The 21,416-nt window shown below is 41.1% G+C and overlaps 1 protein-coding gene and 1 non-coding gene across 2 annotated transcripts in view; both read left to right on the top strand.

The window, feature by feature from the left end:
- EIF4E (eukaryotic translation initiation factor 4E) overlaps positions 1 to 18,261 on the top strand; it is a 33,983-nt gene extending 15,722 nt beyond the window's left edge. Inside the window, exons 2-7 of the mRNA XM_077476586.1 lie at positions 7,871 to 7,965; positions 10,462 to 10,557; positions 13,222 to 13,285; positions 13,401 to 13,514; positions 15,598 to 15,737; positions 17,690 to 18,261. Of these exons, the coding sequence (XP_077332712.1) occupies positions 7,871 to 7,965; positions 10,462 to 10,557; positions 13,222 to 13,285; positions 13,401 to 13,514; positions 15,598 to 15,737; positions 17,690 to 17,804 (624 nt within the window). The 3' untranslated portion in view covers positions 17,805 to 18,261. The remainder of the gene's footprint in view (positions 1 to 7,870; positions 7,966 to 10,461; positions 10,558 to 13,221; positions 13,286 to 13,400; positions 13,515 to 15,597; positions 15,738 to 17,689) is intronic.
- On the top strand, positions 13,946 to 14,075 carry LOC143980034 (small Cajal body-specific RNA 15). Its single transcript, XR_013274181.1, has one exon.
- Positions 18,262 to 21,416: the final 3,155 nt, after the last annotated feature.

The following is a 21,416-nucleotide window of genomic DNA, read 5'->3' as shown; positions in this document are numbered from 1 at the left end:
ATCCATCCATCCCTGTGTGTGTGTGTGTGTGTGTGTCCATCCATCCATCCATCCCTGTGTGTGTGTGTGTGTGTCCATCCATCCATCCATCCCTGTGTGTGTGTGTCTCCATCCATCCATCCGTGTGTGTGTGTGTGTCCAGCCTACCTGTGTCCCGAGCCTGTGTCCCGTGCCTTGCCGCCTTGCCTCCGTCCCGTGCCGTGCCTTGCCTCCGTCCCGTCCCGTGCCTTGCCTTGCCTCCGTCCCGTGCCTTGCCAGGATCGCCGCTCTTCGTCGGCGCCTCGGCGGACATTCTACCATTCAAACGCCGCGCCTCCGCCTTCGCCTGTGATAGGCGGAACACTGAATTTCCCAGCAGCCTGTGTTCCGCCTATCACGGACATCGTCTCATCCTCGTACTACGGACGAGGATGAGACTATGTCCGTGATAGGCGGAACACAGGCTGCTGGGAAATTCAGTGTTCCGCCTATCACAGGCGAAGGCGGAGGCGCGGCGTTTGAATGGTAGAATGTCCGCTGTCTGTCTGCTCGACACGCTGATCGAGCAGGCAGACAGCGATGACTCGAGTATAAGCCGAGGGGGGCACTTTCAGCCTCAAAAAAGAGGCTGAAAATCTCGGCTTATACTCGAGTATATACGGTATTCGCTCTACTGCAGGGTAGCCTTTCTGGTCACGATTGCAGACTGTCACTGGTAAAGCTGGCGGTGTGGGGATGGTCTGTGTGGACAGCTTTACCCCGGATGCCTGCATACTTAGATGTGCCTCTTAATCATCCACCATGTAGGTTGCTAAATGTAACCATATTGCGCCTCTTTTATACTCTGTGTAGCTCCTGCTGGATTTGTGGGTGGACATTTTATGGATACACAACCTATCACATTGCAATAATCTTTTTATATGGACTGAAGGATTTATGAATAAATGGTTGTGGAACAAATCACATTTGAGTTTCCATTATTTCTTATGGGGAAATTCGCTTTGATATACAAATTCTTTGGATTATACGCATGTCTCTGGAATTATGCTTGCAATCCAAGGTTTTACTGTATTTGTATGAAAATTCTCAAATGACACTAAAACATCCCACCTACGTAGCCATGTTCCAGCATAGAATAAGAAGTGTTTGTGACCCTTCTAAAAATAGTAAAAATTATTTTGAGTAAAATGGTAATGTTCATAATTCTTTCTTTGTCTAAGATTTGTATACTGCTATTTGCGTATTACTGTCACAAATTTGTTTGTTTTTTGTTTTTTCTCTTTCGTTCATTGACGAACACAGCTCCTTTAATTCTTGACCTTGGGGTTATCACGCCACCTTCAGGAGAGGACTGGCAGAACATGTAAAACATATAAAACCAGCAACGCCCAGGGAGACTGTACGGCACCGCCCAGGGGGCGGTCCCTTTGGCTATAACTCCCTCACCCTGCTTCCTGCAGCTCCGTTTTTTTTTTTTTTCTGCCTAGTGTAGAAGGACCTGGCTCCCTGGGGGGACCATTTGTCCTGGAAATTTTTCTTATTTTTTTTTTTTTTTTTTTCCTGCAATTTTGATCCTGTGATCTACAATCAACAGCCTGGTTGGGTGAGAGACTGGATAATATAGAACCTTGTAATCTCCCCAGCCTGACCATCAAGTGTGAGCAGACCCTAGCTACGTGCTGGGTCGGCCAAAACCTGCCCTTTCTGCTCCAGGGGCGGCCGTGAGCTCTGGGACACACATGACCTGGCTACTGCTGTCCATGTCAGTGTGCCGTGGCCAACAGCCACCCCATACTGCTCGGGTGATGGGTCTGTGGTGGAATGCATCCAGCAATCCCAACAGGAGGGGAAGTATGGCTCTCCCTTCCTTGGCAGGATAGAGCAGCTGGACATTCCCTGGGAGGTCGAATAGGGGGGCTCTCACTCTCCTTTTCCTCTCTCCCAATCCCTCATTCCCTGTGGTGAATGTACCTGGCCGGGGGCGGGCTTTGGCAGGGGTGCTGCGCTGGCTGTTGGGGTCTGTTTATTTTTATTTTCTTCTTCACTGTGAGGTGCTTGGGCTATTTTAGTGACTGCCGGCCCCTGTTCTGACATTTCAGAGGATGCGGACCAGGACCGTTTGGATAGAGAGAATGACTCTGTGTCCGGGTTAGCGCAGGAAGAGTGCTAGTAGGAGCACTTATCACTACGGTGCGGGTTACCCTAAAGATACAGGATGCAGCAGGAACTTCTGAGGTGGTGGTCCTTTTTGGGTCCCGCAAACCGCCCACACGCCTAACGTGTTTCCATCCTGGATACGGTCCCCTTGCTTGACCATGCACCCCCCTTCTCAAACTTCTACCACGTTTACTGCACAGAGTGGAGTCCTCAGATTGGCCTCAATGTCCTTGGTACCTCGACCTAGTACGACTGGTGGCAGATGTTCCTTGGTGGCTGCAGATGCGGGTGGTCCTTCTATCACAGGGTCCGATACTTCATCCTGCTTTACCGTCACTGGTTTTAACAATATGGCTGTTGAAAACCAGGTACTAAGGGACAGAGGTCTGTCTGACTCGGTAATTTCCACTATACTGAGGGCACGGAAGTCCTCTTTTAGAAAGATTTACCATCGTACGTTGAAGGCTTGCATCCCCATATGAGATGAGGTGGCGTCCACGCACATATTCAGTTTCCAAGATCCTGCTGTTTTTTTTTTTTTTCCCCCTCCCCATGAGGAGTGCATCAGAAACTTGCCTTAAGCACCATCAAGGGGCAGATATCGGCCTTGGTGACTCACTGATTGGTGGGTACTTTTGTGCGGTTCAACTACCACTACGTCCATGAGTGTTCTGAATCTGGTGCTAGCGGAGCTCCAGAAACCACCGTTTGAAAACATTAGGGAGATTCCCTTAACACTCTCAGAAAGTAGTCCTTTCTAGTGGCTGTTACATCTGCCAGGAGGGTTTCTGAGTTAGCGGCCTTGTCATGCAAGTCTCCCTACTTGGTCATTCACAAGGATAAGGCGGTGCTATGTCCATGGCCCTCTTTCCTTCCAAAAGTGGTTTCGGCATTCCATCTGAATGAGGACATCGTGTTAGCATCCCTATGTCCTAAGCTGGCATGCCCGAAAAGTTGCCTTACATTCCCTGGATGTGGTCCGTGCTCTACGGGTGTATCTGTCTGCTAAGCTTCCTTCGGTAAGTAAGACTCTGTCTTGGTGGCTGGTCTGGAAAAAGGCCTGGTGGTCTCGTCATTCACCTTTTTATCGGTTGATCAGACAGATCGTGGTTCAGGCCTATGCCTTAAAGGGACGGGTGCCCCCTTTTTCCTGTCATGGTTCATTCCACCAGGGCAATTGGAACCTCCTGGGCTTTCCGACATGAAGCATCTGTCTCCCAGGTGTGTAAGGTGGCGACGTTGTCATCTGTTCACACTTTCACAAAGTTGACGTAAGCACATATTCGGTCGCAAGGTTTTACAGGCGGCTGTGTAAGGTTGCAATTTACACTCGGTTACAAGTTTGTTGTGAACGCATCTTTTGATGCATAAGTTGGCCGCAGGCTTTGATGTCGGCCGTTTTGAAGATGGCAACTCCTGTTGAGGTGTTCTCTTTTTTTTTTTTTTTGTGGCTGAAGTTTTTGCTATTTCCACCCCGTGTTTTTTTGACACTGCTTGGGGATGTCCCTAAGGTCAAGAATTAAAGGAGCTGTGTCCGTCAATGAACAAAAGTAAATGGGATTTTTGTACTCAACGTAAAATCCTTTTCTCTGAAGTTCATTGATGGACACAGCACCCACCCCTCTGTTAGTACTGCTTTTTGACAAACTGAGCTGCAGGAAGCAGGGTGAGGGGTTATAGCCAGAGGGACCGCCCCCCTGGGCAAAGCTGTGCCGTCTTGCTGTTTTTACATGTGTTGCATGTTCTGCCTAGTCCTCAGGCTTTCTATTGATCGTGGACACTCCGATTTGCAGATATTGAAATGCCCAATGACATAAATTGGCAAGTACGATGGCTCTGTGTCCCCTGCAATGACACAAAAACATGACATTCAGACTGATAGACTGGGTAGCAAGTGCTATTCTTTTCCCACCAGAAACAAAGATCAGTCTTTTTGGTCCCTCCTGCTATTTTAGCAGTGGTTTCATTTCATGTCAAACTGAAGGTAAAGCTCTCGGGTTCCTGCATTGTGCCATAAGGGTAAGGGTGAAGGTGCTGCACTTTCAATTCATATTCCCCTTTGCCCTGTGCTCAGACCCATGGATATTCAAGGAGGTGAGTGAAACTCAACCTTTTAGCGCAGTCCTACCCTGAGCAATTTGCTTCTAGTCACGCCTCAGCAAAGGATTGGCAACAGCTCCCCATCTTTTTTATATCTGATCTTGGCAGGTGTAAACGGAGACGTGTCTGTCTGTTTACACCTGCTGCTCTATAGAGAAGAATGGAGCGTCTGATTGGGTCCCCCTGAAAAACTGATGGGTGGGCCTGATCAGTCTGCTTGTGTGAAAGGGGTCTTAAACATTAATGGCACTTGTTTACACTAGTGACTTCTGACGTGACCCGCGTGACGAGGAAAAATGTATTCAGTCATTCCCGTTTATCAATGTAACTTGGCACAGTGTGACTTTGGAAGAGGTTCCTTTTGCTATTTTGCCGGTTTTAACATTGTGATTTGGCCCCACAGAATATGCAAAGTCGCACTGAAAATTGTGCATTGCAACAGTGTGAACTGAGTCAATCAGTAGAACACCTTTTTTTATATCAGCCTGTATTTCAGTTCCTAACTGTACACCGCTGTTATATGTAGTTGCATAGGACATACTTGTGTGGCTAAAATTAGAAAATTTTAGCCTGAGAGCATCGGTCACTGCTACTAAAATATCCAGGCCTTAGTTGCCAAAATTCCTATGGACACTCGGTACACACTGAGGAAGTAAGACTAAGCCTCTCAAACACTGCTCGGTTACTGTATTGAAGACCTTGAAAAATTCTATCCTTGTTATGCATGCTCAAACGGCGGCATTATGTTACTTTTGTATATTCAGACTTCAGGCATTAAAGAATAACAAACAAGTTTTTAATCTATGGTTACAGCTACTTTAAGAACCAAATGTCTTTTATTGTAGTTTAAACCATTAAATGGTCACAGTTTTGCACCCAACCCTTATGTGTTTAGCCAAATTTACAGTTTCGGAGAATGCATGTAATTTTTTTTTTTTTTTTTTTTTTACAAAAGTGTTAATATTTTCATGGTCAACAATGTGACTAAATAAGTGTCAGACAAGGGGGTGTGACTCACTAACATGACTTTAAAGCGGTTGCATAGTGTGTAGGTAAAAAAAATCTCCTAAACCTGTATGGTTTAGGGGATATTCCCCTCGCAATGAGCCACTGACTTCAGCAGCGCATGCACTCCGGGGCTTCTCGGCTAAAAGCCCGGCAGACACCGGACCCCGCCGGATAGAAATCTATCTAGCATATCTTGATTGGTTTGCCTGAAAGTTTTATAGCGTCTACAAAATATTGCATAGATTTATGGCTTTTTTATTTTTTCCATTTACTAGTAATGATCTGATTTACTTATATTTTTTTTATTTTTTTGGGATTGCGACGAACACTTTTTTTATTTCTTTACTAGTAATGGCAGTGGCATTTATGCGGTGATCAGAGCTAAAAATAGCCACTGATTACTGTAGAAATGCCCCCCCCCCCCCCCCCCACACACACAAATGGAGCTTTCTTTTAATAGTGCTTGATCACCTCTGCGGTTTTTTATATTTTGTGCCATAAACAAGAGCGACAATTTTTGAAAACTATTTTTTACTTTTTGCTATAATATCCTAAAAACAGTATGTATATTCATCGGTTTAGGCCAATATGTATTCTACACTTTTATTTTTTTAACAAAATACAAAACTTTTAAGCGTACATTGATTGGTTTGCGCAAGTTATAGCCTCTACAAAATAGGGGATAGATTTATGGGAATTATTTATTAAATTTTTTTGTGATTTTTTAACACTAGGGGCGATCAATGTGTTCCTTCATGTGTGTTTGGCTAGCGGGCAGTGTACTGACTGAAGGAGCCATATTGCTGTTCTAATTACTAGGAACAGCAGATAAGTTTCATGTCGAACTGGGATTTGTTTTACATACACAACCCCGTTCTGGCTATCGTGCCTGGCGGACATTGCACTCAGAGCTAAACTGCCGTCGTAAATGTATGTGAGCTAGTCGGGAAGTGGTTAAAGTGTTACTTCCAAAATTGCATTTAAAAAATCAATGTGTAAATACCGCGTTACATTATTGCAATGATAGCCGTTTTATGGCACAGGACTCTGAAGGAACAGCTCGTGCGCTAATGTCATTGGCTGCATGTACAGTAAAATAAAGACCACGGCAATCTTCCAGTGCATGCAATCGGGCCTTTCCAAATGGCCATATATAGAAGAGTCCAAGGAGTGCTGCACTTAAAATTATTTATTCAGCTATATTCATATACAAATTGCATATCATTCTAGTTCAACAGTTTCGTGCTGTAAAGCTTGTGCCCTTCAGGTTGGAACAAACATGTAATGGCAATAGACTTGCATCTCTTTATATAGGAATCAATTAGGCACTCATTAGATATACATCTTGCCTCACTCCCATTTTGCATAACTAGGTGGGACATAGTCCTATAATGGCAATCTTGGGGAATGCAACGTATACTCCAATCCACTGCACAAGCATCTTCCCTTGTGATATTTTTTTTTTTTTTTTTTTGCTGCTCTTTATTCAGTGTCTAGCCAGTAGCAGTGTGATGTCGTATGTTTCTCCGTGGGTGGAAGTGGTGAGCCAAGTATAAACCTTAAAGTGGATGTAAACACACATTATTTTTTTATTTTTATTTTTTTATGTCATAATGTAGAGTATAAGATTTTCTATCATTTGAGCCCAGTCTGGCCACAAAGAGTTAATCCAGCTCTGAGCAATCCTTTTATTCAGTGAGAAATCTTGACAAACAGAAACTGTCAAATCCTCCCCCTTGCTGCGAGTGAAAAGTAATTTGCATATCTCGTGCACTAACCTAAGAGACATGCATTATTTTTTAATTCCCTCCCACTCCTTTCTGCTGCTCTGCAAGGATTGGCTGTTCCCCACCTCAGCATAATTGGGCATGCTGAAATATGTGGTTACTTTCCTGTCTTTTTACTGGATGTTAGAGATCATAGCAGAAGTTCAGAGTGAAAAATGCACATTGACAAGGAGTGTAGAGGTGGACGGGGAATCTGACATCGCAACTCCACCCACAGAATCTGCAGTTTTTTGGTTCTCATAACAGAGGGGAGACATTAGACAGGTAGGGTTACTTGCAGGAGGCATGTATATCCTTATAGATGACCCCTATGGCAGTAGTTTAGAAAGGATGACATTGGGTTTACATCTACTTTAACTAGGTGAAGGGTGCCCAGTCAGTGTAAAAGGACCTTACATTTTTTCATGCAAGGTTTGCTTTAACTGCTGAGTTGGTGCCAGGCAGGAAAGGTGCCAATGTTGAAAGATGTGCTGCTTCCAAGAGTAGTGCAGTAACAGCCTCCATCACCATGTCGCTTAATGTGTAGTTGTTTCTGTTTGCAATTTTTTTTTTCTTTAGAAAATTGCATAGAGACATAGTTTCCATGTTTTTTTAAACCACAATTGTAATGCATGTACAACTTTTTTTTTAAAGGGAAACTCTAGTGGCTTGAGGTTTTTAGTTTTTTCATTGCAGCTTTTTAAATTGGTGTTTGCATGTCTTCCCTGCTTCAATGCTGCTATCTCACAGCCTTCCAGCAGGTCTGCATCTCTCCCCAAAAGTTCCAAAACCCTCTCTGCCAAATTATCACCATGGGTAGATCAAATTATTGTTCATTCTGTTGTCTTGTATCATTGCAGGAAACTGTCAATACTCAAGAAGAAGAAGAAAAAACTGAGACTTGTCAGGAGATTGTAAACCCTGAGCACTACATTAAGCATCCACTACAGAACAGGTAGGAATTACATTTGCATAGCTTGTTAAATCTGATAAACACTAAAATTTATTTTTTTTAGAAGTGATTTTTAACCACTTAAGGGACCGTACCTCTTTCTGAAATTTGGTGTTTACAAGTTGAACTTTTATTTTTTTGCTAGAAAATTACTTGGAAGCCCCAAATATTTTTTTTTTTTTTTTTTATAACACCCTAGAGAATAAAATGGCAGCTGTTGCAATACTTTGTCACACCGTATTTGTGCAGTGGTCTTACCAGCGGACTCTTTTGGAGAAAATACACTTTTTTTTTAAATTAAAAAATAAGACAACAGTAAAGTTAGCCCAATGTTTTTTTTATATTGTGAAAGATAATGTTATGCCGAGTAAATTGGTACCCAATATGTGATGCTTCAAAATTGAACCCACTCGTAGAATGGCAACAAACTTTTACCCTTAATCTCCATAGGCGACGTTTAAAAAATTCTACAGGTTGCATGTTTTGCGTTAGAGGCTATAATTATTGGTCTAGATCAACCAATTGTGGTGATGCCTCACGTGTGGTTTGAACAGTTTTCATATGCGGGCACTACTCATGTATGCGTTCGTTTCTGCCACGTGAGCTTGGTGGGGTGCTTTTAAATTTTTGTGTGTTTTTATTTATTTTCACTGTTCTCTGTAAGAAATGTCTCACTTTTATTCATATTACAAGGAATGTAAACATCCCTTCTTAAAAAAAAAAAGAATCCCTTGGTCAAAAAGACCTCAGATCTCATTTACACTATAATTCAATTAAAAAAAAATCATTGGGAGGGAAAAAATTTCCCTTTTTAAAAGCTATAGGCGGAAGTTACGTTTTGACATCGCTTCTGCCCTGAAATGATATGGAGATGAGTGGGGGGGGGCCATCTTCCACCCACTCATCCCCATGCTTAACAGGGAGAAGAACCCGATCTCCACCACTACCGACGGCTTTGGTAAGCAGCAGAGGGCACCGGCGTGCGGCGAGAGGGGGCTCCTCTCCTGCCACCGATAAAAGTGATCTTGCGGCGAATCCGCATGCTGAAGAGGATACTGTAGCTAGCTGCTGCCATAACGATATTCCACTTCAAAGTAGTGACTAAGAACGGTGGGCGGTCTCTAAGTGGTTAAACCTAAAATTAAAAAGAAATTGAGGAACATTAGAAGTCATATGCGCTCAATTATTTAGTGTCCATTCATTTTGCAGGTGGTAGGATAACTTCAAAGTAAAACTCTTCCTTTGTCCCGAAGTGAACTCTTAAGAAAAGGATTTTATGGGAAATACATAAACCCTAATTTGAGTCCATTACTGCTGAAAACTGATTTGTATTTAAATCATGTGTAGAGGGATTGCATCACCTGCCAGATTGTTAAAGCTAGGTGTGTCCTCTGATCTTCTACAAGGTGTTTTTATACATTTTATTCAAGGGCTACTCCAGTTCCTTGTTCTACGTTCAGAGAGAAGACAAAAATAAGGAGCTTGCTAGCTACTATCCAAAATATATTTAATTGTGAAAGGAGTTTCTATTTGAGTTTTTGCCAGATATCCAGAATGTTAACTTTAGCCCCGGAAGATTTGGCTGCTGAATGACCGGGCCATTTTCTGTTACTTGGCACTACATCACTTTAACTGAAAATTGTGCGGTCGTGTGGCGCTGTACCCAAACAAAATTAACGTAATTTTTTCCCCCACAAATAGAGCTTTCTTTTGGTGGCATTTGTTCTCCTGAGGTTTTTATTTTTTGCACTATAAACCAAAAACTATTTTGTACTTTTTGCTTTTTATCTTATTTTTTTTTTTCTCTGTGTAGGCTGATCAGTATTCTACATATTTTTGGTAAAAAAAATCGCAATAAGCATGTATTGATTGGTTTGCCCAAAAGTTATAGCGTCTACAAAATAGGGGATAGAGTTTATAGCATTTTTTTATTTTTACTAGTAATGGCAATCTGTGATTTTTATCAGGACATAATGATGGACACACCGGACATTTTTGACACATTTTTGGAACCATTTGCATTTATACAGCGATCAGTGCTATAAAATGCACTGGTTACTGTAAAAATTGTTACTGGCAAGGGAGGGGTTAACTAGTGTGTTTCTAACTGAAGGGGGAGGGTGACTGACGAAGTGATGGTTTGTGGTTCCTAGCTAAAAAAAACAACACAAGCACTGTCACTCCACAGAACAAGAACAGTGAAGTGTGTGCCTACTCACACTTGTCCCTGTTCTGTGTCATGCTCGCTGGTGGCCGGCGTCCATCAGGCACCCCGTGCGCCTGTTATCCCAATCGCATGAGCCGACATATAGCTACGATGGTTCGCAGGATCATGTCGACCTGCGTAAGTAAAATGGCAGCTGGTAAAGCATGGTTTGTTTTTTCAATTAAAGAATATTGATGCCGTGTTCCTGCTACCTTTTGCAAGATCTAGGTGTAGTGTGTTGTTGTACATTAGACCATAAATTAATCACACTTTGCATGATATATTTGTTGCAGATGGGCCTTGTGGTTCTTCAAAAATGACAAAAGCAAAACCTGGCAAGCCAACCTTCGATTAATTTCAAAGTTTGACACTGTTGAAGATTTTTGGGCGTAAGTATCCAAATTGATGTTGTCTTTGCAAACATACACTAAAGACCCTTCACACGGACGTGTCTGTCTACAGAGCCCACTCTGCTCAGCGGGGGATCGCCTCATTGATCCCCGCTGAGCAGGCAGATGACAGGTCTCTCTGCACACTATGCAGAGACCGACCTGTCAGAGCACCGCTCTCCCCTATGGGGGATCGGATGAAGACGGACCATGAAGTCCGTCACCCGATCCGTAGACAGATGGGGAAAAAATTTTGTTCCTCCGTCAAACTTTTTCGGAGCGGGTCAGATGTAAGCGGATGTCACCGATGACATCAGGTCTATGGAGCGTCCGTTCAGGTCCGCTTAAAAAAAACTGACAGACGGACCTGAACGGATTGTCCGTGTGAAAGAGTCCTATATCTATCTATATACGCCCCTCACATTTTTGTGAATATTATCTTGCAACACACAGCCATTGATGTCTAAACCACTGGTAACAAAAGTGAGTACACCCCTAAGTGAAAATGTCAAAAATTGTGCTCAATTAGCCATTTGCCTTCCCTGGTGGTACAAGGTCTCAGGTGTGAATGGGGAGCAAGTGTTACATTTTGTTGCTATTGCCATCACTCATACTGGTCACTGGAAGTTGAACATGGCACCTCATGGCAAAGAACTCTGAGCATCTGAAAAAAAGAATTGTTGCTCTACATAAAGAAGGCCTAAGCTAGTGATTGGTGAACCTTGGCACCCAAGATGTTTTGGAACTAATTTCCCATGATGCTCATACACTCTGTAGTGTAGTTGAGCATCATGGGAAATTTATTTCTAAAACATCTGGAGTGCCAAGGTTTGTCATCACTGGCCTAGGCTATAAGTTTGCAAAGACCCTGAAACTGAGCTGCAGCATGGTGGCCAAGACCATGCAGCGATTTAACAGGACAGGTTCCACTCAACAGGCCTTGCCATGGTCGACCAAAGAAGTTGAGTGCGTAAGCTCTGCAACATATCCAGAGGTTGTCTTTGGGAAATGGATGAATGAGTACTGCCAGCATTGCCGAAGAGGTTGAAGGGGTGGTAGGTTAGCCTGTCAGTGCTCAGAACATACACCCACACTGCATCAAATCGGTCTGCATGGCTGGCCCAGAAGGAAGCCTCTTCTAAAGATGATACACAAGAAAGCCCGCAGTTTGCTGAAGACAAGCAGACTAAGGACATGGATTGCTGGAACCATGTCCTGTGGTTTCATGAGACCAAGATAATCTTATTTGGTTCAGATGGTGTCAAGTGTGTGTGGCGGCAAAGAGGTGAGGAGTACAAAGACAAGTGTGTCTGGCCTATAGTCAAGCATGGTGGTGGGAGTGTCATGGTCTGGGGCTGCATGATTGGCTGCCAGCACTGGGGAGCTACAGTTCATTTAGGGAACCATGAATGCCAACATGTACTGTGACATACTGAAGCAGAGTATGAGCCCCTCCCTTTGGAGACTGGGCTGCAGGACAGTATTCCAACCTACCGACGCCAAACGCCTCCAAGACGACCACTACCTTGCTAAAAGGTTAAAGGTGATGGACTGGCTAAGCAAGTCTCCAAACCTAAATCCTATTGCGCATCTGTGGGGCATCCTCAAACAGAAGGTGGAGGAGTGCAAGGTCTCTAACATCCACCAGCTCTGTGATGGCGTGGAAGAGGACTCCAGTGGCAACCTGTGAAGCTTTGGTGAACTCAATGGTTTAGACATGAATGCCTGTGTTGAGCTATTTTTAGGGGACAGCAAATGTACACTCGCTACTTTTCATTGTAGCAGTGTAATTTCTTCAGTGTCACATGAAAGGATATCATTTTGAAAATGTGAGGGGTATACTCGCTCTTGTGAGATTGTGTGTGTTTTTTTTTAATTTTTTTTATTAATGCACACAATTTTTAAGCTCTTATCTATTCAGTAAAGCGTTAATGCTTCTCACCAGTTTGCTTATTTTTACCACCTATTGTGAAAAGCCATTTGTTTACAGAGCTCAGTAGCTGTAGGTGCAACATACACACATGGAGTCAAGGTTCCAGCCATCGGGATCCAAGCTGCCAGTGTTTTCTTAGCTGACACAGTTCTTTGGCAAATGCTTTGTCTTTTTTAAAAATGTTTCTAAAAAAAAAAAAAGAAATTTAGTTAAGTATAATTCACTATGCCTTTTTTGCTTCGGTTTGGCTATAGTATGTAGAATTTTTTTTTATTTCTAGTAAACTAAGAACACTTGGCAAAACTGACTGTAGTGCTGTCGGCAAGGAACCACTCAGATCTCAGAACATGGATCAAAATATTTTGACCGCTCACTGGTTTCATATTTGTTTTAGACCAAGCTTATATATGCAGTATACTGAAATGGCTAAGTATTGGTACAGCATTTTAATCTAGAATCGGGTTACTTTTTCGTAGTGTAGTTAAGTTTGTACATGCAATAACGGTCACCTTGTCAGTCTGAAAAAAAAAAAAATGATGGCGGGTGCTTTAGGCGGTAACATATATGCCTTGGCTTTACTTTTTATAGACCTAGTTTTGTATGGTAAGAATTCTCCATTGTGCCCCTCATTGTGCTGCAAGGTGTAAATTGTCTTGCAGAGAGCTTTAAGGATTTGGATCTCCTGATACGAGACACATCTGAGGTTCTCTAAAATTATTATTCTATTCTAGGCTTTACAATCATATCCAGGTGTCTAGTAACCTAATGTCAGGTTGCGACTACTCACTTTTTAAGGTAAGTGCTTTATCTCTGTCTTAACATTTGTAAAATGATATATTTATGATCAACTGTGTTTGTTTGTTTTTTTTTTTTTTTTTTTTTTTTTTATTTTAATTTTTTTTTTTTTCAGGATGGTGTTGAGCCCATGTGGGAAGATGAAAAAAATAAGCGTGGGGGAAGATGGCTAATTACACTTAATAAGCAGCAAAGGAGAAATGACCTTGACCGCTTTTGGTTAGAAACGGTGGGTTTTCTTAGTTTTTGTTTATGGCTATTGGGTTTTCCTGAATTATGGTAATCTACAGTTGTATTTTCTGTCTTATTTTTTTTATTTTTTTTTATTTATTTTTTTTGGTTTTGCTGACTGTTTATATTGTGCAAACTATTCCCCAACTACAGTATCTGCCTGCAGTCAAATTTCCAAATCACTTTCTCAGTTTACACTTAATCTGTGACCATATTGGGGTGGGGAAAAAAAATTGTCACTTGCTCTGTAAAGCTGGCATCCGTTACCTTCATTTAATCTGTCTTGTCTACAAGCAGTGCATTTGTGTGAGTGGTACAACTATAACCTATTGTATTTCTCCCAGAGAAAATGTTTCCTCAGTGTAATTTGTTTTAATATTGAATCTGCTTTATATGCTGGATGTCTGATTTCCTGAAAATGCTGACTGAATGGAGGACTAAGAAAGTAAATCCAGAGAAGTTGTTTGGATTTTACTGATACTATCCTCCTAAAGAAAATGATAGAAGAACAGGTCTGACTACAAGGTGTGTGAAAGACCTACTTAATCTATCAACACTGTCATTATACACAGATGGTTTGACCTGTAGAGTAAACCCATTCATACCAAAAAGGTTCGGCTGTCTGGGTGTAGTCAACACCATTCTAATTCTATACATGTGCAGAAATGTTGGTAATAGACCATATACAGTCTGCTTTTGCATTTAAGATAGAGATTTATCTCTCTAATTCTTTGAGTTGTAGGGTTAATGTGAGACTAAAGGGTCCATCCAATCAAAATGAATTTTTTGGTAGGTACTGGAGAATGCAGGGCTCACAGCAGAAGTCCGGTGCATCTCCGTTCAGTTTCAGGTCCAATTTCAGCCCGAATTTTTGGCTGAACACAGACCAAAAGACGCACAGGGCTCCTCTGCAATCAGCAACAAAGCCGCTGTGGATGTGTGAACCGGCTCAATAGAAAGCTGGTCACAATTTCCTGCTTGTAAATTGCGGAGAAATGTGGGATCCGCATCCAAATTTGTAATAGTGTGAACCCAGCCATGAAGTGGTTCTAAATCCGTCAGTTTTTGTACCTTGCTGCTTTCTATGCAATAAGGTAAAAAACCTGTTGGAGACCCCTTGCCCCCCTACCTGAGCCCGATCACAATCCAGCGATGCGCATGAGAGCAGCAGTTTTCTGACTCCTGTAAATCGGATCCTATGATGATGCGGTGACGTGCAAGGTTGAGCCCCAGCTGTCTGTCAATAGACGCAGACAGGACAGCTCTGGAATGGGCATGCAGGAGTGCTCCCATAGAAAGCCTCACTTGGTGAGGATTGAGGAGCCAAGAATGTCAGCAGGGGACCCGATAAAAGGAGGATGGGGCCTTCAAAACCATTGCAAGGAGCAGGTAACTAAAATGTTGTTTTAATGGAAAAAAACTGAACCTTTGCAATCCCTTTTTAAATCAGCTGACAGTTTACTATATCTATAGGGGACTTTGATCTCTGCAGACTTGCTGTTCCCTTCATGAAGGGGGTCCTATTCTGCTTGCTGGAATTTGTATTCCAATTTTTATGGAGCATCAACAGGAAGTTAAAATGCACACAGCAAACTCCCATGTGGTCAGGAACTGTTGAAAATGCTGGCAGGGAGAACTCCTTTAGAGTACCCAAGATGTAAAAGGCATCCAGACTGAGCCACGCCAGCTCCATTTAGAACAGGGATATGTAATTAGTGGACCTCCAGCTGTTGCAGAACTACAAATCCCATGAGGCATAGCAAGACTGACAGCCACAAGCATGACACCCAGAGGCATGATGGGATTTGTAGTTTTGCAACAGCTGGAGGTCCGCTAATTACATAGCCCTGACTTAGAACAATAATCTTTTGGGTTTACTGACTGGGTTTACTATACCATATATAAGTTCAAAGTGTTCTCTGTCAAGATACAGATATGTTTGTTTTGGCTACTTTTTGCTGATTTTGTTTTCCATGGTTTCTTTTGTTGTCCATGAGTTTGGTTTATGGCTTTTAGAAGATGTAATGAGGATCAGAAAAGAGTTTTATACAATATTTCCAATTCTTGATTTACCTTTTCAGCTCATGTGCCTTATTGGAGAGTCATTTGATGAACACAGTGAAGATGTATGTGGAGCGGTTGTAAATGTTAGAGCAAAAGGAGACAAAATAGCAATCTGGACTACTGAATGTGAAAACAGGGAAGCAGTCACACATATAGGGTAAGTTTTGTTTTTGTTATGATTTTTTTTTTTTAAACAGTTGATCAAGTCTAAACACTTAGAATAGTGTGTTCTTATGTTAAGTCAGAGATATATATATATATATAAATAATTATATTCATTTGTATTTATCGGCGTATAACACGCACCCCAAGTTTAAGGGAATTTTAAGGAAAAAAACTTTTAGGAGGGAAGTTTAAGGGGGGGGGGGGAAATAAACTTACATTTATATGCCCATCAGTGTCATGTGCAGCCTTGTCCACCAGTGCAGCCTTGTGCAGCCGTGTCCTATTTTATTTTTTAAAAATGCAGCCGCCGAGATACAGAGCCGGATGTGTATCTCAGAAGCTTTCGGCAGTTCTCGGAAGCCGAAAGCCGCTCAGAATTTCGGGGGGGTCGGCGTATAACACGCACCCACGATTTTCCCCTGCTTTTAAGGGGGGAAAGTGCGTGTTTTTTATATATATATATATATATATATATATATATATATATATATATATATATATATATATATATATATATATATATATATATATATATATAATCTATCCAAGCCTTTTCTGGATTTTTTTTATTTTTATTTACAAGTTTTTTAACAAACTTCTAGCAAATAAAAAAGTACTTTTAACATAGACATATAGACATATAGGTATCTAATTTTATTTATGCAGACACCCTCTGGAATAAAATAGGGATTACTGCAATTTTATTTGTCGTGGTATTTGTGCAGCGGTTTTTCAGATGGAAATATTTTGGAAAAAACTAAACGCAATATACAGTTAAATCCATATATATTTGGACACGGGCACAATTATTTAATTTTTTTTAGGTATTTACCAAAACCTATTTAAGCTATTCTATAATGGATAAGGGCTAAAAGTGCACACTCAGGTTTGTTTTGAGGATATGTACATCCAAATCACAGGCGGGGTTTAGGCATTGGACTTTGCCAAAAAGCCAGACCAGTTCTGGAAAAGCGTTCTTTGGACAGATTGCACGGATCTGTACCAGAATGATGGCAAAAGTGTGGAGAAGGCTTGAATTGGCTCATAATCCAAAGCAAACGTCATCGGTAAAATATGGTGGAGGCAGTGTGATGGGCATGCATGGCTTCCAGTGGCCCTGGGTCATTGGTGTTTATTGATGTGACAGAAGCAGCAGGATGAATTCTGCAGTGTTGAGAGCATGGCACAGATATCGGTAAATTATGTGGAGATGTTAATTTGGTTCCTCAGAATGTATTGCCCTTAATCTGACAGTGGAAAAAAATTGACAAACTTTTAATAATTTTACTGTAGACTTCATGTCTGTAAGGCTTCATGTACACGACCGTTCTTACAACCCATCCTCAACGATTTAACTTGACAGATAGTAACCCACATTTAAAACGTCCATTTTGCTGCGTATAGCTGCGTTTAAAAAAAAAAGTTTTTTTTCCCCCCCAAAATGGCCAAAAATGGAAACCGCCTGTGAACAAAAGCATTTAGTGCTTGAAATGCCTCTAAACTTAGCTTCTGAACCATTTTTATTTGCATTAAAAAAAATCTAATCTCAACTGCTTAGAAACAACTGTAAACGACCCTGTGTACATGTGCTATTAACAGGAGAATTCAGAAGTAGTTGGAAAAAATGCCCAACTGCGCCTAAGTGTCAGTTTAGCAGCAGCAGTGTACATGAGGCCTAAGTGAGAATGGCATTGGAGTTTGCATTTTGAAAAACGGTGGTCATACCAAAAGTTCTGACAATTTTTCTATAAAGCAGATGGCTCACTTTAGTTTTGTAATATGAAAGACATCTAGTGCTGGCAAGGCATGCTGTAAGGATTATAGCTCTCATAACTGCTTGAATTGTTTTGGTTGCATATCTATGCACTCTATTATGCCTTACAGAAAAAAAGTGTGTGTGTGTGTGTCTCTAAAACTTATATATTTTTTTTTTTTTAAATCTAGGAGGGTTTACAAGGAAAGATTAGGACTTCCTGCAAAAGTAGTGATTGGATATCAGTCCCATGCAGATACAGCAACTAAGAGCGGCTCCACCACCAAGAATAGATTTGTTGTTTAAGAAGACGCCTTCTGAGTATTTTTTTCATAGGAGACTGCGTCAAGCAATTGCGACTTGGGAGCTGTACCAAAGCCTCTACAAAAGCAGAGTGGACTGCATTCAGATTTGATTTCCACCTCAATATTGCTAAGAATTGTGAAAAGTCATTCGCCTTTTTTGTCTTGTGCTAATGTTCAAATTCCCTCACTTTTTTTGGTAAGATTAAGTTATCCAATCATAACATTTCAGCACCCTTCCTCCCAGTATCCGCAGTGGTTGCCCAGGTTTTCTCTGTAATAGTTTTTTTTTTTTTAATTTTTTTTTTTTTTTTTTTTGGGTTAACTACTATTACAGAATTATTTATCCAAAATGTGCGCTCGCATAACCCACCTTTTGAAATCTCTACATTTTGCATTGTATGCAGTTACAATAGTTTGCTGATCTTGCAAGGCGGAGGATTAAAATGCATTCAAACTTCTCTAGCGATTCATGTTTTGTTTTGTTTTTTTCCCCCCCTTATTTTAACAGCATTGTTCTGGCTGTATTTTGTCCTGATGTTGACTGCTAGGTTTAATTTATTTGTTTCCCTCCTTGATAACATTAGTAATCTGACTTAAATTTTTTTTTTTTTTAGCTCATGTAACATTGGTGATGGATCTGGGAATAGAAAACAAAATGGGTTGAATAAAAGTGTTATTTTGTGTGTTTAGAAACATTCTTTAAAAAAAAAAGTTTTTTTTTTTTTATGCCATTATGAAGCTTTGCTGCAAGTTTATGCATTTCAGTAGAATCAGTGACCTGTTTTATAATGACATTCCTTATTAGAAATAGTATGTCTTTGTTTTAATTTTTTTGCTTTTTTTCATTTTTTTTTATTTTATTTTTTTAATCTTATGGCGCGTTTTAACACTTTGTATTAGATTATATTTTGCTTTGGTTAAAAAACAAAATGGCTCAAGTAGCAAAGCAGTCACCATTCATAAGACAGTGTACAAAACTGTAAATAAAGTGTACAGTGAATTGTCTTTTAGACAACTAGATTTGTCTTCTTTTTTTTTTTTTTTTCTCCCCCCCCCCCCCCTCACCTTACCCAGTGGTAAATGTTTCTGCTCCCTTCAGTCTGGCAACCGTGTGCATCTATTGTAGCCACCTGCCCTACCCTATGAAGACTTCCGATTGGCTAGACTTTTTTTTTTTTTTTTTTTTTTTTTTTTTACTTGCAATTACACTAATCGCTATTTTTGTATTTTATATCCTATAGTTGGATAAATTTTACGTGGCATGCAAAATTCCAGATTGTTTTTGTGTATATGGCTATGCCTTAAAATGCAGTTATTTTGGCCATTGTGCATACAAGTTGCAGATCTTGAAACTAGTTGTTTTCAAGCTGTTAGTAACAGTTTTTTTTATTATGCTCCCACAAATGAAATAGATGCATTAAACTTATTTTCGCTTAGTATTGAAATGCATAGTGTTGTTGCTCTTCTACCACAGGTAAGGTTTGCTTTAACTGTTGGGTTACTTTCAAAGATCACATTATAGATGCTTAAAGTGAAATATTGAGCATCTGCTGGTCTCCCAAGGAAACAAGGCTTCCAGCATTGCTAACAGTTGTAGTTGGGTATGTTCTGTTTTGAAATATATTGTACAAAGTATGATTTTGTATCTGCTAAAACGTTTAGAGTGCTGGATTATGCATTTACCCCACCCTTTTTTGGTAGTAAGAAAATCATTTATTTCCTCATTGGTTCAATAAGTCTTGTTCATATTATAGATCAGAGCTTTGTAAGCCACTCCTTTTTTTACCTGCTTGCCAAGTGTATTTTTTTTTTTTTCTGAACACATTTGCTGAAATATACATTTTAAGTGCACATGTCAACACTGAAGGTGTCTCTATTCCATGTTTTCACTGTTTAGCCATATAAACTCTCTTCCTGATTGGTGTAGTCTTGCTGTGGTTCCTTCAGGAAATGTATGATGCCAGTGTACGTTGCCAACCATTCTGTCAAATTTGAAGCCACATGTTTCGTCTTAGTATAAAATACCATTTGTTTATTAGCCAGCTGATAGTCCAGAAAGATTATTGTGGGACCAGAATGCTTTTGTAATGTGTACTTTCAGTACACTTTATTTTTTATTTTTTTTGTCAACATTTTTATCATTTTAAAACGCCTTCTGTACCACTTAGTGTGTTAGTCGTACAGGACACAGAATATTTTAGTTTCTAAACATGTTATTTAGCTATCCTGATTTGGCACTGATAAAAAGTATCCAAGCACATATCCTATATAACTCCTCCCACTCACAGCAAGTCTCCATATATTTATTTTTTTGCTAGTGTCCTATGATGGATATTGTCCTTCTACTGAGAAATGCTTACCTCTTTTTATGTGGAGCTTTCTCAACATTTTGGCTGCCCCATACCCACTTCATGCTCCTTTCCGCAGCTTCCAGATTGGTTTACTTAAGTGCAACCTTTGGGGGCTGTACCCAGACCCCACCTGGTGAAGATGTGGAGGTAGGTCTCTAATGTTTCAAGCAGGTGTGTGTGGGTGCTATTGGTTGGCTAATTTGCTATCTTGCTGATTTGGCCGGCATGGTGCTATACAATGCACTGGTCTGCAGGCGGCAGAGCCCTGTCCCTGGATACCTTTTGGACTTGTATCTCTTGTGGAGCAGGAAGCTGGAATTGGTATGGTCTCCAACGTCCTGCCCAGAGTATGAAGACACCTGACACATTTTGGTTTTGGGGTTTCTGCCTTCTCTGTGCCAGTGCCCTGATGTCTTTGGGTGCAGCAGAGCACAGGCTGTATCATTTCAATTGATGTACTGCAACCATTGAGCTGAATTGTTGACCATTTCGATTTTGGTCCCTTTCTCTACCAGTCTTTGGCCAAATATTTGTCAAGTCCTCAGTTTCAATATGCATGTGTTTTCTTCTTGGTACGCTCTCAACTTTTGTCAGTAGTACAGCAATTCTTGGATGCCTTCCTGGGTTCAGCAGCTTATAGTGCCTGGCACAAAAGGATTCACCCTTCCTTTCCACAGTAGCAATGGTTACGACTGCCCCTTGGGACATTTTTCACTGCACATGGCAGATCACAAATGCAAGGAGTAAAGGGTTGCGAGGCCATGTTAGCTCAGGCCCAGCTGATTAGTCTCTCTGCAAGGCCCTGTTCCCAGTCTGATTCCCTGCCTTCTGTCAAAATATCCTTACTATCTTGGGATGAGTGTTCTGCCACCATCTCTGATATGGGCAGCGTCTTGGTCTTTTTGAGGCCGTAGATCAGTCACAAATGAGCCCCTTCAGTTTCTTGTCCCAAGTAATTTTTTTAACTTGTTCTCGCTATGTCCCCCCCACCTCTTCAATGACATTGCTTGTTCTCATGACTGATGCCATCCTCTCTGGCTCGAGAGTAATCCTGGAATGCCCTGTTGGTGCAGGGGACTTGGTTGAAGGAAACTTGATTAGTTGTCTCCAACAATAGACCTCTCGGCTGTGAGGGCGCCCAATATAAATCCATTCATGCTATGGCCTACATCAACAAGTGGGGATAGAAACAAAAATTGGGGGAACAAAAGCTGAAAGTAGCTGTATAAACCCCAGAGTAAGGCTCTGCTGCTTGCAGTTTC

This window comes from Lithobates pipiens, unplaced genomic scaffold (genome assembly GCF_037356315.1).
Source record: "Lithobates pipiens isolate NorthernLeopardFrog02 unplaced genomic scaffold, aLitPip1_a1.2 Scaffold_13, whole genome shotgun sequence".
NCBI classification, from domain to species: domain Eukaryota; kingdom Metazoa; phylum Chordata; class Amphibia; order Anura; family Ranidae; genus Lithobates; species Lithobates pipiens.
The sequence above is the reverse complement of the archived record's forward strand: the minus strand, read 5'-3'. Positions and strand labels throughout refer to the sequence as shown.